The sequence below is a fragment of the Argopecten irradians genome, chromosome 12 (assembly GCF_041381155.1).
Source record: "Argopecten irradians isolate NY chromosome 12, Ai_NY, whole genome shotgun sequence".
NCBI lineage: Eukaryota > Metazoa > Mollusca > Bivalvia > Pectinida > Pectinidae > Argopecten > Argopecten irradians.
The window spans coordinates 18691116-18710916 of NC_091145.1; the positions used below are offsets into that span (position 1 = coordinate 18691116).

General features: G+C 35.6%; 1 protein-coding gene across 1 annotated transcript; it reads right to left on the minus strand.

Moving 5' to 3' along the window:
* Positions 1 to 3047: 3047 nt before the first annotated feature.
* Positions 3048 to 19774, minus strand: LOC138336222 (kelch-like protein 12). Its single transcript, XM_069285616.1, has 12 exons — positions 19734 to 19774; positions 18284 to 18400; positions 17815 to 18037; positions 17140 to 17293; positions 16496 to 16713; positions 14905 to 15054; positions 14204 to 14318; positions 11781 to 11887; positions 8457 to 8649; positions 5733 to 5990; positions 5046 to 5232; positions 3048 to 4515 (listed from the first exon to the last, which is right to left on the minus strand). The coding sequence occupies exons 3-12, from the start codon at positions 17995 to 17997 to the stop codon at positions 4386 to 4388; spliced, it is 1695 nt and encodes a 564-aa protein (XP_069141717.1). The 5' UTR covers positions 17998 to 18037; positions 18284 to 18400; positions 19734 to 19774; the 3' UTR covers positions 3048 to 4385.
* Positions 19775 to 19801: the final 27 nt, after the last annotated feature.

The following is a 19801-nucleotide window of genomic DNA, read 5'->3' on the forward strand; positions in this document are numbered from 1 at the left end:
TGGACGAAAAAAGTCAGCCATAGTTTAAATCTTTCTGTACTCATGGTACATTAATCTGTTACAGTAAACACATACATGAATATGCCTTTTATCCCCGGAGACACATTATTATGTCGTGATTCACTTGTGAAGAATCGCAAGTTCATATAATATTGGATACAATGCTATGTTACAGGTATTACATGTTTTAAAACATTGTTAAATCTAGTGGGATTGGGGCGTTTATATAACTTCAACTCTTCTCCAGAAAAGGGGAGGAGTGCTTATAGGGGAAGGGCGCTAATTACGGTAAATACGGTACCCACGGTACAGGCAAGATACAGCCCATCTAAACTAATTATCATAAATTTCCTCTTGTCTTTGATAGCACCAGCTGTATTTGTATTTAATCATCAATAAAGTCTATTTTAGTATAGCTTTGACACTCTCAGTACATGTTCATGTATTCATACATTTTCATCTTACTCAAAAAAGGCATCATACTGTCTCCCAAAGGTATTCTCCTTTTATTTAACTAAATAATTTAATATTTTTTAATTATTAGATTAAATGAAAAAATAAAACATCTAGAAAACTGATGTATCTGTCAGAAAGTGACTGAAGTGAATCTATGCAGCAGTGATTTTTAGATCCCTTCAAAACTATGACCAAGACCTTCAGTATCCTGTATGTCATATATATGGTAGTTATGTAGGATTTCTCAGGAGAAATCGACACCCCTATTGCACTTCTACATACCATCAGCTGTTACCATGTACAGTTTTATTGATTTTTTGTGGAAATTTCATGAAAGCAATAGTGGATAAACCAACAAAGACAATAAATACCACAAGTATCTGTATTGGAGGCTTTGCCTGATGCCAAATCCATTTGAAATTGAAAATCTGCATCATGATACAGGGTCCTGATAAGTATGATAATCATATTCTTCTGTCTTTGTATATTACAGAGTTATGTTTCCTTGTGTATAGGTATATACCTATACCCACAAGGGAGACAACTCTGTAGTAAGGAAGATCACTCTGTAACATGCAAAGACAGAATATGAAAACTGTGATCAAACAAGAATTTGTATTTAGAGATTCCCTTAGAAATACATCCAAAAAGCTACTGTTTATAATTTAGATACTAAACTTATATAATTCAGATACAATTCAATTAAAATCTGGACAAGAGAGACAATCTTATCAATTGAAGACATTTTCTTATTCAGGGACCATTACAATATACATATCATTAAGCACTATAAGAATGTTTATATATTAATATCATATCTATGATGTCACTATTTTATATTAAAACTGAAGTTCCTGCTTCAGCTTGAATGGCCAACCGAACACAATTTACAATTACAGAATGATATAAAAATATACAACCTTAATCCATGCATTCATATTTAAAACAATATGTGCAACAAAATTTTGAAACACTAATTAGAAAAATATGAAAAAGATAATTGACATACCATAATAAGACACAATTATTCAATTATTTGTCAATATCTAATACAAACCATTAAAAAAATATTAACAGCACAACTTTCAAAATAGGCATAACAATAAGAAATTATGATGATTTACATAATGAGACGATATCATTTACTTACTGTATAGTTGCTTACATTTGTGAGGCTTTTAGTTACACTAAATTCGTTGATCCATCCAAATTTGTGATATTTAAAACATTGCGAAAATCAAAATAATGGTTTTACATCTAAATGACAATTTCAAGGGTTACATAGATAATTCGAGAAAATAAACCTCCGTGAATAAATTCTGAACAGTTAATCGGCAATTTTTTCACTTTTGAAATTAGACAACTGTATGGTATTAATACAAACCATTTCAACTAATGGTACTAAGCTACATCCTCAATATTCTAGGGGTTACTATCACTGAAATTATATCCATCCCTGGACTATTTCATACTGTCAGAAAAAGACAAACAGAACTGAGTAGATTAATAATTCATTTCATATTTCAACTTCATACTAACGTTATACATATGAATATGTATCATGTATTAAAATCCTACAACCAAAATTGTTCACAATAAAGAATACGTTTTTACTACACATACATACCACAAAGTGTACTTGTTCCCATTTATGGAATTTTTCATTAAGAATATACCGGTACGGAAATATTTTACAACAATTGGTCAAAAGGAACTTAAAGGATCAGAATGTTATAAAATACAAACATATCATACATCAGACTGGGAAGTACAGTATTAAGTTAAATATAAATTAATACGCCATTTACCTGTAAACAAACAACTATACATTTCAAAGCATCCTCGATACTCCAGGGGTTTCGATCACTTATGATCTCTACACCCCTGGACTATCTCAAAGTAAAACAGAAGGCAGCTCAGAGGAAAACATCTGAACCAATCACAGGCCAGCAAAATTTCCTTTGAAGACTACAGAGAGAGCTACGCCCAACTTCAAAGCCACACAGTCAACCACAATGTACCATTAATGACTCTTTTAATGTGCATCAAAGAATCAAATGACCTGTTCTGTTCTGTTGCCTCCAGTGTTACTATGAGATAGTCCAGGGGTGTAGAGATTGTTAGTGATTAGAACCCCTTGAGTATCGAGATTTCAAAGATGATTTCAAAGTAATAAATAAAATTTGAAACAAAAAATACATACATAACAAGTTATCCCCTAAACGACCCCACAGACAGACCCACAGACAAGGTGTTAAGTATCCTTCTATCCCCTAAACGACCCCACAGACAGTGTTAAGTATCCTATCCCTAAACGACCCACAGACAAGGTGTTAAGTATCCTTCTATCCCTAAACGACCCACAGACAAGGTGTTAAGTATCCTTCTATCCCCTAAACGACCCACAGACAAGGTGTTAAGTATCCTTCTATCCCTAAACGACCCCACAGACAAGGTGTTAAGTATCCTTCTATCCCTAAACGACCCCACAGACAAGGTGTTAATATCCTTTATCCCTAAACGACCCCACAGACAAGGTGTTAAGTATCCTTCTATCCCCTAAACGACCCCACAGGACAAGACAAGTGTTAAGTATCCTTCTATCCCCTAAAACGACCCCACAGACAAGGTGTTAAGTATCCTTCTATCCCCTAAACGACCCCACAGACAAGGTGTTAAGTATCCTTCTATCCCCTAAACGACCCCACAGACAAGGTGTTAAGTATCCTTCTATCCCCTAAACGACCCCACAGACAAGTCGTTAAGTATCCTTCATAACCCCTTTGTACCAATATTAATCTTTTTTCAAGCACCATCTTAATTTTGACCAATTAGAGGCCTCAGTTTTGTTGCTCTTCATGGTGGAAGAAAGTGGAAGAAATAAATTGTATAAAGTTGTCATAATTGGAGTATCTGTGGCAAACATTTTGGTAAAAATTGAATTAGTCCCGACTGTAAAAAAACATAATTATGGGTTGTGAAAAAGCATAAGTTCATGTTTCAACTACTCAAAAATCACATATAGTTATCTTTGAAATGTCACAAAAAGTTCAAAGGCAAGATTGGCATCTTAAGCATGTGTATTGTCTTTAGGTATAAATATTTGCAGCAAAGCCACGGAACAATTTTTTTTTTCAGAAAAAACAACCCAATCTTGCATCACAATATGATTTGTACCAGGAACCCATTTCACACAAGTCCTTCAGATCTTGTAGCAAACAATCACTTCCACATTTTCATTTTGATACTCCACCAGACTTCATATTGCTTGTGTAATTATTATCTTTTAAATCCTGCACATCAAGAGTAGGACATTCAATGAACATTGACATCACTTGTACAAGTTACATTAAGTCTAACCTGTCTATAGAGAACACCCAAGGGACAGTGCAAAAAAAGGTCTTGATAGCTGACTGGTCTCTATACCATTTCAGTTTAAAGAATACCTTAATAGGACCACTTTTTAATTGTTCAAAATGAACAATTTAAACACAATTTGACCACTTGACTAAAAAGATTATTTTTTCCAACGTCCCTTGGGTGGTCTCTATAGACAGGTTTCACTGTATACAGGTACTGTATAATGGATACAACCCCTAAAGGTGATCACACTCAACCCTAAAAACCCATTGAAATTTCTTAATCTAAGACTGGTAGAGTCTATTATGAATCTTCAGGGATGAATGAGTCAATCCACGAATCTCAAAAAGGCTATGGAACATATTAAAATGACGTAAATGTAGCCAATTGTTCAGTGACATTTTACACACAATTGCGATGACATAATTGGGAGTTAAATTTGTATCCAAGAGATTAAGTGGAAAGTTTAACACTCAGGGACTTTTAATATGTAAAATTCGCAAATCCTCCTCCAAAGAATCTGTAGGCAGCTGTTCCAAAATCCTGGTAGCACCGCCGGAGGACCTGTGTCATAACTTCCGTGCCACGGTTACTCCCGCGTCACACCTCTGTGTCTTCATGGCACTGTCTAAAAGTTCCCACTTACCAGTAGTTGGGTCATAGCTCTCCACGGTGTTCAACAGGGCAATACCGTCATAGCTTGCAAAAAAAAATAAATAATAAATAAGCAAGGTTACAAAGACAGCAAAAAGTGTTTTAATTACCATTAAGAGTCGTATGAAATACGAAAACACATTTTATAATCCTTGGAATTAAAATGATTAAAGATTTTTGAGTAAATTCACACATAATAAGAAACATAAATTATACATTTTAGTATAAAAATTGGGACTTATTTATGGTAAGTGTTTCGGCCATGTCGGGCTATCGCATTAACAATCCAGCCATGCAACAGCGCAACAATGCAGCATCAGCCATCTAGCTTATTCTTTAAACCACTTCGAGCATCATTTATTTTAATTTTTAGCTTGATAACAGCACAGAGTTTGCATTGATTTCCGTATCATCACAAAAAGACAAACAAATGTATCTGAAAGCCATCATACTCATAAACATACACGAATACTCATCACAGGCTGTTTACTTGTAGGTGAGTACATTTTAAAAGGGTCATAGCTGATGAGCAAAGCATCGTTTCAAGAACAAAGCATAACAAGAAATCCACTTACCCTGCCACAACAAATAACTTTCCCCGTAATACACACGCCCCGACGTAACAGCGAGGGACAATCATAGGTGTGACTGCTGACCACTGTCCAGTATGTATGTTATAGCTCTCTACACTGGCTAGGTGGTCTGTTCCATCATATCCTCCACACACATACACTAGGTCATTGACCACTGCTACTCCAGCCCCTGTTAATACATTAAGGTCACTATGGTCAAATGCATATTAGGTTATTTTGATGAGGAGGGCTTTTGACAGAAATTCATTTTGGAGACAAAAAATATCTTTTCAAATGATCATCAGTTGGAAGGACTGGAAATTTGCTTTGACTGATGTGGAATTGACAGTTCCCCTGATGTCAATCAAACAGCAGATGACTTAGTATTTTACATTGTGTATGCTAGATTTTTTTTAGACATTGAATAGGTACAGATGTGTGTGCAAGCATGAAACCTGACAATTTGGTCAGTTTTGATTCAATAAAATTTGATTAATCTAAATTAAAAATACATGAATATATTATAGAAGGATGAAAATTGAGACTTGAAAAGTTATTCAAAGTTACTCATGACAAGCAGAATTTTGACTCAGCGGATTTAAGCAAAATTTTGACTCATGCAATGTCAAGTCAACAATTTTTGACTGTATATGTAATAAAACTTACATAGAAAAGTCAACAATTACAAACCTGATCGTCTGGTCGACATAGGTGCAATGTTAGACCACTCCTCCTTCATGGGATCATAAACCTCGGCCGAGTCCAGTAGGTTGACACCATCATATCCTCCGATACCGTAGATCCTGTCGCCAGCCACCACCAGTCCCGCCCCCTCCCGCCCAACGGCCATGCCACTGAGAATGTGCCACTGGTTTGTGTGTGGGTTGTAACACTCCATACTTGTGTGTCGAGTAAAGCCGTCAAAGCCACCACACACATATATCTCACCTGTCAAACATTAAAACCTGTCCTAAAGACCACCTCTGTATTACATACTGTACATTACATACTAATATCACTTTCTTATAGGGTTTTTTATATGGTCAATCAACACATTTCAACTCTTGCATAAAGGGACAACACAGTGAGGCTAATTCTGTTACATAACCACGAAGCAAAACATGACATAAATGTATTGTTCTACATTCCACATTCCTACATTCTACATAACCACTGAGTAGTTGATGAAATTATTCAAAACAAGAACATGCATCTAATTAGGTAAATTTAAAACACTACTGTAAGAGCGATTTGAGTAGTTCTTGACAAAAATTTCTTTACTACACTGGCAAGGGCCAGGGTTTGACATACAAGACATCTAACCACTATGTGTAATGGCGGACAGTAAGTGAGTTTGAACATTTCACATACATTTCACTACAGTGGGCTTTTCTGGTATACTACAGCAAAACCAACTAAACCAATTTCTATTAGAACTGGTTTGTTTCTGAACTATGTTCAAATGTTCTCTTAGACTGAAATGTCCCTTCAAAAATTACTTCATTATAAACAAAGACACTTTGTTTCTTTGTCTCTTGGGTGATCCATATAGGTTTGACTGCATAAACAAGAGATCCCAGAGGGATCTTGGCGCCCACCAAAGAATGATCTATGTCTGACAATGGAAAGAGGGATCTTTTCTCTGCTTTTCAAACTTTTGCAAACATACTACATATAAAATTTGAGACAGATCGCTTCAGTACTTTCTGAGAAATAGCAGTAACAAACTTCAACTATCAAAATCCAAGATGGCTCCTTGGCGGCCATCTTGTAAATCGATCGGTCCCAAATCGAAATATGCACAACTAGGGCCATAGAGGAACCTATATATGAAATTTGAGACAGATTCATTCAATACTTTCTGAGAAATAGTGATAACAAACTTTAACTATCAAATTCCAAGATGGCAGCCTGGCGGCCATTTTGTTGACCGATCGATCCAAAAACGCATTATGCACAACAAGAGCCCTAGGGAAACCTACATATGAAATATGAGAAAGATCCCTTCAGTACTTTGTGAGAAATAGCGATAACAAACTTTAACTATCAAATTCCAAGATGGCAGCCTGGCGGCCATTTTGTTGACCGATCGATCCAAAAACGCATTATGCACAACAAGAGCCCTAGGAAACCTACATATGAAATATGAGAAAGATCCCTTCAGTACTTTGTGAGAAATAGCGATATTAATCTTTAACTATCAAAATCCAAGATGGCTGCCTGGTGGCCATTTTGTTGACCGATCGATCCAAAAACGCATTATGCACAACTAGGGCCCTAGGGGAACCTACATATGAAATTTGAGAAAGATCCCTTCAGTACTTTCTGAGAAATAGCGATAACAAACTTTAAGTATTAAAATCCAAGATGGCTGCCTGGCGGCCATCTTGTTAACCGATTGGTCCCAAAATGCAATATGCACAACTAGGGCCCTAGGGGAACCTACATATGAAATTTGAGAAAGATCCCTTTAGTACTTTCTGAGAAATAGCGATAACAAACTTTAAGTATTAAAATCCAAGATGGCTGCCTGGCGGCCATCTTGTTAACCGATTGGTCCCAAAATGCAATATGCACAACTAGGGCCCTAGGGGAACCTACATATGAAATTTGAGAAAGATCCCTTCAGTACTTTCTGAGAAATAGCGATAACAAACTTTAAGTATCAAAATCCAAGATGGCTGCCTGGCGGCCATCTTGTTAACCGATTGGTCCCAAAATGCAATATGCACAACTAGGGCCCTAGGGGAACCTACATATGAAATTTGAGAAAGATCTCTTCAGTACTTTCTGAGAAATAGCGATAACAAACTTTAAGTATCAAAATCCAAGATGGCTGCCTGGCGGCCATCTTGTTAACCGATTGGTCCCAAAATGCAATATGCACAACTAGGGCCCTAGGGGAACCTACATATGAAATTTGAGAAAGATCCCTTCAGTGCTTTCTGAGAAATAGCGATAACAAGAATTGTTAACGGACGGACGGACGGACGGACGGACGGACGGAAGGACGGACGGACCACGGACAAAAAGCGATTTGAATAGCCCACCATCATCAGATGGTGGGCTAAAAATTAACCGAAGAATTATAAAAAAATATTTTCTGTGAACAAGAGGCTTAATGGGCCTGTATAAATCACCTGTTAATGCTGTATTTGATTATACCTCTTCACATTTAAGAACAGAAACATCATCATCGACCTAAACATATTTGTGACTTACTTCATACATTTTTGGCCTTCTCAGATGAACAGAGGATCTCAGTGAGATAGGAGAAGTGGTATATAGGCTAACAAGGAAAGCTTTACTGGTGAAAGGCTAACAACAATGACTTTGGTTGACCATATGCCACTAACTTCAACCTCAATGTATGCTTTTTAAACTACATCCTCTATACACTAACTATGTACTTACCTTTATAAACACAAACCCCCGCCAGTCCTCTCCGGTGGGACATTGGAGCTATAGTTTGCCAAACAGGTTCCTGAGCTGATATATCTAGACACTCGACAGTGTTGAGACGCGACTGTCCATCATAACCACCTATCACATATACCTTCCCTGCTAACGAGGCCGCCGCAACATATCTTCTTCTTTTAGTCAAATTCTGTCAAAATGTACAACAGGAGAGACAACAGATAAGATACTGAAATTATTATTCTCTCTAAGATGGATTCAATCAACATTACATATGCAAACAGAAAACCATAATTTCAGAAGTTCTAATGTCATGATTATATTTTGATCACATAAATCACTGGAATCAGTCCACGTAATAATTTTAATTACATGTATACATCATTTATGTAATATTAGCTATAATTATGCTTCAACTCTATCAATCAAATTGATGAAAGCAATCCTGGATTTCATCGAAAAATGACTGAACCTTTTGCAACATCATCTTTGATTCAAATGATTGGCTATATAAGTGTAAACTTCAGACAGTGTTAGACATAAGATAGTGTTAGACATAAGAGTGTTAGACATAAGACTGTGTTAGACATAAGACTGTGTTACATGATGTAGACATAAGACTGTGTTAGACATAAGACTGTGTTAGACATAAGACTGTGTCAGACATAAGACTGCATTAGACATAAGACTGTGTTAGACATAAGACTGTGTTACATGATGTAGACATAAGACTGTGTTAGACATAAGACTGTGTTAGACATAAGACAGTGTTAGACATAAGATAGTGTTAGACATAAAGACTGTGTTAGACATAAGACTGTGTTAGACATAAGAAGACACTGTGTTAGACATAAGACTGTGTTAGACATAAGACTGTGTGTTAGACATAAGACAAGACAGTGTTAGACATAAGACTGTGTTACATGATGTAGACATAAGACTGTGTTAGACATAAGACTGTGTTAGACATAAGACTGTGTTAGACATAAGACTGTGTTAGACATAAGACTGTGTTACATGATGTAGACATAAGACTGTGTTAGACATAAGACTGTGTTAGACATAAGACTGTGTTAGACATAAGACTGTGTTAGACATAAGACTGTGTTAGACATAAGACTGTGTTAGACATAAGACTGTGTTAGACATAAGACTGTGCATTAGACATAGATGCATTAGACATAAGACTGTGTTAGACATAAGACTGTGTTACATGATGTAGACATAAGACTGTGTTAGACATAAGACTGTGTTACATGATGTAGACATAAGACTGTGTTAGACATAAGACTGTGTTAGACATAAGACAGTGTTAGACATAAGATAGTGTTAGACATAAGACTGAGTTAGACATAAGACTGTGTTAGACATAAGACAGTGTTAGACATAAGACTGTGTTAGACATAAGACTGTGTTGTGTTAGACATAAGACTGTGTTAGACATAAGACTGTGTTAGACATAAGACTGTGTTAGACATAAGACTGTGTTAGACAGTGTTAGACATAAGACTGTGTTAGACATAAGACTGTGTTAGACATAAGACTGTGTTAGACATAAGACTGTGTTAGACATAAGACTGTGTTAGACATAAGACTGTGTTAGACATAAGACTGTGTTACATGATGTAGACATAAGACTGTGTTAGACATAAGACTGTGTTAGACATAAGACTGTGTTAGACATAAGACTGTGTTAGACATAAGACTGTGTTAGACATAAGACTGTGTTAGACATAAGACTGTGTTAGACATAAGACTGTGTTAGACATAAGACTGTGTTAGACTGTGTTAGACAGTGACATAAGACTGTGTTACATGATGTAGACATAAGACTGTGTTAGACATAAGACTGTGTTAGACATAAGACTGTGTTAGACATAAGACTGTGTTAGACATAAGACTGTGTTAGACATAAGACTGTGTTAGACATAAGACTGTGTTAGACATAAGACTGTGTTAGACATAAGACTGTGTTAGACATAAGACTGTGTGTTAGACATAAGACTGTGTTAGACATAAGACTGTGTTAGACATAAGACTGTGTTAGACATAAGACTGTGTTAGACATAAGACTGTGTTAGACATAAGACTGTGTTAGACATAAGACTGTGTTAGACATAAGACTGTGTTAGACATAAGACTGTGTTGTGTTAGACATAAGACTGTGTTAGACATAAGACTGTGTTAGACATAAGACTGTGTTAGACATAAGACTGTGTTAGACATAAGACTGTGTTAGACATAAGACTGTGTTACATGATGTAGACATAAGACTGTGTTACATGATGTAGACATAAGACTGTGTTAGACATAAGACTGTGTTAGACATAAGACTGTGTTAGAGATAAGTGTTAGACATAAGACTGTGTTAGACATAAGACTGTGTCAGACATAAGACTGTGTTAGACATAAGACTGTGTTAGACATAAGACTGTGTTACATGATGTAGACATAAGACTGTGTTACATGATGTAGACATAAGATAGTGTTAGACATAAGACTGTGTTAGACATAAGGCTGTGTTAGACATAAGACTGCATTAGACATAAGACTTTAGACATAGACTGTGTTAGACATAAGACTGTGTTAGACATAAGACTGTGTTAGACATAAGACTGTGTTAGACATAAGACTGTGTTAGACATAAGACTGTGTTAGACATAAGACTGTGTTAGACATAAGACTGTGTTAGACATAAGACTGTGTTAGACATAAGACATAAGACTGTGTTAGACATAAGACTGTGTTAGACATAAGACAGTGTTAGACATAAGACTGTGTTAGACATAAGACTGTGTTAGACATAAGACTGTGTTAGACATAAGACTGTGTTAGACATAAGACTGTGTTACATGATGTAGACATAAGACTGTGTTAGACATAAGACTGTGTTACATGATGTAGACATAAGACTGTGTTAGACATATGACTGTGTTACATGATGTAGACATAAGACTGTGTTAGACATAAGACTGTGTTAGACATAAGACTGTGTTAGACATATGACTGTGTTAGACATATGACTGTGTTACATGATGTAGACATAAGACTGTTAGACATAAGACTGTGTTAGACATAAGACTGTGTTAGACATAAGACTGTGTTACATGATGTAGACATAAGACTGTGTTAGACATAAGACTGTGTTACATGATGTAGACATAAGACTGTGTTAGACATAAGACTGTGTTACATGATGTAGACATAAGACTGTGTTAGACATATGACTGTGTTAGACATAATACTGTTTCATGACATTGAGGGCAGGACTAGTAGTACTTTGTAAAAAAGGACCAAAACCCTACAGTATCGGTGACTTACCGGGAGTCGTTTCCAGTCACTACACTTAGGATCATACTGTTCCACAACCTCTACCATGTTCTGGTGTGACCCGAACCCGCCCATCACCACCAAAATGTCGTCAGTCCCTGTAACACATAACAACAGCATACTGTATTTCACCAAAAATAAAACACTCTCACAAATAAACCTCACACACATATATTGTGAAAAAAATTCCAGAATTTGGAGGAGTTGGGGGAGGGAGGGGGGTCTGAAAATAAGACAAAGACCCCACTTATATTTTTCATTTACTGGAGGATGGATTTGATCAATGGAATAATAAATGTTATAAGAAACGATTGTGTTGTACTGTTTTTTATTTGTTTTACAGAAGACGAAAAATCATGTAGTTAACAGGCGTTTGTATGCTTTTGTTACTTTTTTCTTTAATTAAAATTAATTTACAAGTAACTTCTGTGGTTAAATATCAATAACTGTGATTAGGACTAATTCACATACCAGGTGACACTTAATAATGTTTGTGCATGACTATTGTTTCTATTGGTGATGGAATGATACTAAAAGATGATATCCTGCGTTAATGTCATTTCCGCAGATTACAAAGAATTATCTTCTATCATTAACTAGAGAAGCTGGTCCCGCACAAACGTTATCGGCTATCACATATTTTAATATATCAGATAAGCTCTGATTTTCTGCCATTCTCATTGGCTGATACACTGTCACATGGAGGGCGACATTTAGCATATAGACTCGATGTTTTCATTTTTAGAAAGCATATTGACTCGATGTTTCCATTTTTAGAAACATGGGTCAATATTCCCTATTGTGACGTCACACTCAATTCGATATAATTATTGTGACGTCATTCCCAAGTTGATATTGCAATTATAACAATACCCCGAGAAGATGCATTCGAGCCATTCTCCATGCATTTCTATATTATTTAGCACGAAGCAAACATTTCAAATAATTATCATATCTAATACAAAAATTAAGGGCCTTTGTTTCGGTCCATATGGTGTTATATTTCTCTTGTAGAATTTCAAATAATGAACTCGGGCTACGCCCTTGGTCATTATTTTTTTATACTTGGGCTATGATTAGTTGGTAGTTCGTCTTCAATTGGTGCATGCTATATAGTTTCAGAATATAATCTTTGTATTGAATTCATATAAAGTCAATAATTGTAATAACAAATATTTATAATGACTTCATTTCAAGTCAATAATTGTAATAACAAATCCTTATATTGACTTCGTATCAAGTCAATAATTGTAATAAAAATCCTTATATTAACTTCATATCAAGTCAATAATTGTTATAAAAATCCTTATATTAACTTCATATCAAGTCAATAATTGTTATAATAAATCCTTATATTGACTTCATATCATGTCAATAATTGTAATAAGACAGCTTTTGAAAACCAACCTATCCTTGACTTCATCCTAGGTCCTATCATCGTAGAGCGAAGGTCTGGTCGCAGGTGGAACTTCTTTGCTTCATCCAGCAGATCTCTGCATTCATGACATCTTTTAATCAGTGGCTGGAAATAGTGAAATGAAATATTCAGTAAAATCAGAAATTGCTTTCTGCAGATCAACAAATGGAAATTATAGTGTTATAGAGCAGACAATATATGTAACTGCAAAGTCAATCTAATTCTGATATCGTTAACCAGTAGCACTTGTATATAGATATAAACACTAACTAGGAAACCAACATCCTCAATAAAGAGCCCACCCCCCCAGCCCCCTTCCCCATAAGTTTACCCTTAGGCTGGAATAAATGGCCTATGAGATTTTGGATTTCAAGACCTCTTTAAAACTATGACCATTGGATTCAGTGTCATTAAAAATTCTTGTATACAGATTTTCGTTAAAATTGGATAATTTTCAAATTTTTGATCCCTTTTAGGGTCATTGCAACCGTCTTGGATTTCGAGAGTAAAATTAAAATACTATTGGACTTCTATATATTATCAGTTATTACCATTAAAACAATTAGCCTATTGCATACATGCCATATTTTCATAAAAATTAAGGGCCTTTGTTTCGGTCCATATGGTGTTATATTTCTCTTGTAGAATTTCAAATAATGTGAACCCGGGCTACGCCCTTGGTCATTATTTTTTTATACTTGGGCTATGATTAGTTGGTAGTTCGTCTTCAATTGGTGCATGCTATATAGTTTCAGAATATAATCTTTGTATTGAATTCATATAAAGTCAATAATTGTAATAACAAATATTTATAATGACTTCATTTCAAGTCAATAATTGTAATAACAAATCCTTATATTGACTTCGTATCAAGTCAATAATTGTAATAAAAATCCTTATATTAACTTCATATCAAGTCAATAATTGTTATAATAAATCCTTATATTGACTTCATATCATGTCAATAATTGTAATAAGACAGCTTTTGAAAACCAACCTATCCTTGACTTCATCCTAGGTCCTATCATCGTAGAGCGAAGGTCTGGTCGCAGGTGGAACTTCTTTGCTTCATCCAGCAGATCTCTGCATTCATGACATCTTTTAATCAGTGGCTGGAAATAGTGAAATGAAATATTCAGTAAAATCAGAAATTGCTTTCTGCAGATCAACAAATGGAAATTATAGTGTTATAGAGCAGACAATATATGTAACTGCAAAGTCAATCTAATTCTGATATCGTTAACCAGTAGCACTTGTATATAGATATAAACACTAACTAGGAAACCAACATCCTCAATAAAGAGCCCTCCCCCCCAGCCCCCTTCCCCATAAGTTTACCCTTAGCTGGAATAAATGGCCTATGAGATTTTGGATTTCAAGACCTCTTTAAAACTATGACCATTGGATTCAGTGTCATTAAAAATTCTTGTATACAGATTTTCGTTAAAATTGGATAATTTTCAAATTTTTGATCCCTTTTAGGGTCATTGCAACCGTCTTGGATTTCGAGAGTAAAATTAAAATACTATTGGACTTCTATATATTATCAGTTATTACCATTAAAACAATTAGCCTATTGGTTTTCAAGGAAATCTCCAGACACACATTATGAACACACTGACGGAAGACTGGACGGATGGGCAGACATATTAACTACTACAGGGCTCCAGCATCTCTCATACAGGGTCTAATCCTTACCTCATCATCGACCACATCGGTAATGAACCGTGCCGACAACATAGCTAGTCTGACATGCTGCAGCAGCTGGGAGAGATACTCTTTACGGTTGTCTGCATCATATTTTACCCATGTCATTACAGCCCTAAACACGGGCTCTTCTGAGTTTACCTGTAACACATAGAAAGTTAGAGTTAATTGAAACTTTTCAGCTGGCATTCCCTATTCACAAGCTTTACGAATCCGACAAATAGTGTCTGACAATACCATCTTTGAACGTCAGTGTGAAAAGATGAAATGCCACCTTCTCTCTAGAGGATACAAATCACATCTGATCTACCAAGAAATTGACAAGGTTCGCGCCCTAGATAGAGCCAACAAGATTCGCGCCATAGATAGAGCCAATCTTCTTGTATACAAAACCGGAACTGCCACCCAACTCGTTCCCTGTGTGGTAACATTCCATCCTAACTTACCACATCTCCCTTCTTCCTTAGGAACCACTGGACAATCATCGAGTCATCAACCACACTTAGGCGTATTTACCAGAACCATCGCTACTAGCCTACCGCAGACCAAAAAATGTAAAAGACCTTGTAGTGAGCAGCAAACTTCCTTCTCTTGCTCCTGCTGCACTAACAGGTTCATTCAAGACATGCAACAATAAACAGTGCTTGAGATGTGTCCATATACACAGCATCCACAGACACCTTTGAATGTGCAATCAACAACAAAGCATACAACATCCAACAGAACCTGACATATAAATCCAGCAATGTCCTCTTGTGTTGGAAATGCACAATGCAATATGTTGTGGAAACCTGCAGTCCACTCAACGTCAGAATCAACAATCACCGTTGGTCTATCAAACAAAACAAACCTGACTATACCGTTGCCAGACATTTCAACTAACCCAGCCATAGTTTGAAAGACATGTAGGTGATTGCGATTGAGCACTGTTCCTACTAGACACAAACCAAGCATTGATTGAGAGAGATTCTGGATTATCTATCTACAGACCTGCTATCCCAAAGGCATTAGCGAACATAAAATATATATATGTTACAAATTGACATCAATTGATCACTCGCTTTTTAATTCATATCCCCACTTCCAGCATTTTCTCGTTCTTTTCTATATTTTATTGATCCTTTGCATATGCTGCCCCGTAAAAGGTGACTAAATTTTGAATTTTGCTCCTTTGAACACACTGGGAGGAAAGGCGACTAAACTTGTATCCTATACAAATGAGTACTACCTATAAATTTCGCCATACATTTGGCGTCACATGTGGCACATTTTCCAGTCACTGCTCATATCGTAGTTTCTGTTGAACATCATGGCTACATGTTGGTAGATCCGGCCTTCGGCTGCCACTTGCTTAAGGGTTAATTTTGCTCCATTGTGCTGCTAAATATTTGTCTATTTTCATTGTCCCAAATTACTGTTTGTATCATATTATGTAATTGTGTCTGTTCTGTGTGTGTTGAAAAAGGGGACAGATCGCTTCGAAAATTTGACATTTTTTTGTCCACACGGTTGGAATTACTTCTTTGTCCCATACCCATAAGGGAGTTAACTCTGTAAAATGCAAAGACGGAATAGATCTTACCTGGAGTTCGTCACTCTTTATCAGACACTGAACTTGCTCCAATGGCAGGTTTCTGTATTCCTCCTGCATAAGGACCTCTTCAAAATGTTTAAGGCCAAAAGACTCGGCAGCAGCCAGCAATAACTCGCAGGAATGTTGTTCAGCAAACACCTTGATACCAAGACAGTTTGTACAATCTAGCTGTTTCTCTAGGAACGAACAGCATGCCTGTTTTACACCTAAACAGTTAAAAAGTCCACAAATAGATAATAAATTAAGATATTAATATGCAAATATGTAATATATTTCATCCATTTCACAAATATATTGTAAATGGAGGTAAATCAATTTTTCAGGTTAGATGTTAAATGTCAAAAAGCTTCATTAAACTGGACATATTCTGTCTTTGCATATCAAAGAGTTTTCATCTGCACTTGCGGAGAGGTATTGATTGTGAAGCTACATGTCTGCAATTATAACATCATATTTTTTCAGAGAAAGGTGACCCAAGTTTCACTCACAAACTAGCAATAAATTGATTTATATAGCAAATGAAGAGTATACATATTACATAATAAATGAAATATGTTTTCTGACAGCAAAAAGTGAATTTAAATATGAAGAAAATAATGTTAAAAACGTAAATCAATCTATTATGAATGTACCTGTAAGCTGAAGTAAACACGCTGCTGGAAGTAGTTCCTGGACGTTCTCAACACTCACGTTGACGGTCTCAGTGTAAACAAAGTCCAACAACACTTCCATCACACTGCTGGAAATCTCATGTAGCTCAATGATCTGTTTATCCTTCTCGGACATCTACACAGTGAAACCTCTATATTAATACCAGTTTTATACAATGAAGAATAAACAGGAAAGAGTAGTTAGAACTATCCTGTCTGCATTAATGTGGCACAAACTTAGAATATCTCACTGATCGGACCAAACTTTCAGCTGCTATTATTGTATCCTCCATCCTTTTATAAGCTTTGATTTCCAGACAAAGCAAATATATGTTAATACGGTAATCTATTCAACTGACAATATATAGGATATGATCTTAGTATCTCAACTTTTACACAACTTTTGGTGAAGTCCCCCAAACAGCTGTTGTTTCAGTCAATTAAACATGTCTTGAAAGTATGTATGTATTTTGTAAAACTGAAATCCAGTCATCCTGACAGACTTTAACATATTTAACATTTCTGAATCCTGAACATGACAGGAATCCAAGTGACTATAATTATGAATACATGAAAATGGTTAAAATTTTTACTTTCCATTAATAGGAAGAAATACCCCGATATTAGATAAGGTTAAAAGATCAAGTAAATTGGCACCTCATTGGTGAACATGGCACAGAAGTAATCACTACAGGCTGCCAACACTATACGATGTCCCGGGAAGTCTCGCCCTTCCACACGCAGTATGACATCACACAATTTGTTGACCTTGCGAAGATTGTTCATGGTAGTGAGAATAGACTTAGCATGGCTATCAGTGAAGATCTGTCGGTCCAACATCTTGATAGGGTAGTATGTGTTATCGCATACAAAAAGTGTCCTGGATGAAAAGAAATAGAAAACTATGTTAAAAAGAGAAGATTTCCGGTATTTTTAAAATTTAGAATCACTTTTTGGGCTCAAAATCCATCAAATATTTTGCACTATGTATGGTATGTGGTTTATATAAGTTTAATGACAATCAGATCGTGTATATTTATAATAAAATAAGGTAACAGAAAAAACAGTAAAGTATTAATTAAACTTGATGAATTTTGGATAAAAATCGAATAATCAAACACTTTACCTATGTCTTTGAATTGGTTATTTCTTGGTGTTTGATGTTATATCTAAGCACCCACAGCCACAGACTGCCCATTCCATACTTCTTGTTGTCATGTCACGTGTAACTTTCCTCCAAGATCTAAAATCAAACATAACATTGATATTATTAATGGGACAAGGAAAACAATAGAACATATAAATCAAAGAGTGTTAAATTATTTAAACAAATGTATTTTAATGAATTACATCCAGACATGATACCTGATAACAATTATAGTCCAGGGAGAGTTCTTCTTTGTATCCAATACCAAGTAGTTATTTATATTGCAAGTTTGGTTTAATTAATTTATTAAATAGGTTTAACATTCTATTAACATTTTAACTGATAGGGTCATTTTCCTGATGTGCAATGTGTTAGTATGTTTTTGAAGGCTATGTAATGATCAGTATTTTCGTGTTTTTTCTCTCGTAGAATTATTGTCAGACTCTTGCCCTTAATTTCCATATTGTTATCTAATTACAGAACAATGCTGCCAATGCTACCAAATAACACACCTCATTTAGTCAATATATAGTATACGTTAACAGGCATCCCACTTAATGCTAATAAGCACTATTTGTTGCCAAAGAGAAAGAACCCAGAGCTTCCTCATAGGTGCAAAATCCAATTCAAGACTAAAATTGAGGCAGTATCAAGGGAAGAATTAGGGAAAAATAAAGTCAGTTAGGAAAAAAAGAAAAAAACAACCTAAGCTTAGTTGCCTTCTTTGACACTCAAGAAATATGGGTTTAGCTGACAGCAAGCAAGCCAGTCATCCCACTCTCCATAATGCTAATAAGCACCTATTTATGTTGCCAAAGAGAAAGAACCCAGAGACTTCCTCATAGGTGCAAACATCCAATTCAAGACTAAAATTGAGGCAGTATCAAGGGAAGAATTAGGGAAAAATAAAGTCAGAAAAAATAAAGTCAGTTAGGAAAAAAAGAAAAAAACAACCTAAGCTTAGTTGCCTTCTTTGACACTCAAGAAATATGGGTTTAGCTGACAGCAAGTACAATTCTAACAAGTTACATCCTACCTGTAACTTTTAATAATATAATCAGCCGATAATGTGCACTCCTCTAAAGTTGCACAACTACATTCCAAAATTGAGAACATTTGTAACTTTTCTTTAATTTCATAATTCGCAGATGTCATATATATTGAAATTTTACTTCCGCTGTCTAAGCACAATCAGTGATGGTCATAATTATATTCCGATTCGTGTTTCTGATATTGGGGATTCTGAGGGGAAAAAAAGTGGCTCGAAGACAAATATTCTCCAAAAACTTACCTTCCAATCAATCATTAATGAACTTTCTATAATCAAATATAACTTTCTGAAACATTATCAAATAAACACAATTACATAAATCATATCAAACTGTTGTACAATGAGCAAATATAACTCTGAAACACATGCAACCACTACCTGCGGTTATCTTGTTGACGTTTCGTGACAACCGGAAATGCAGTACAGTGAGATAAAAGTAAAATCAG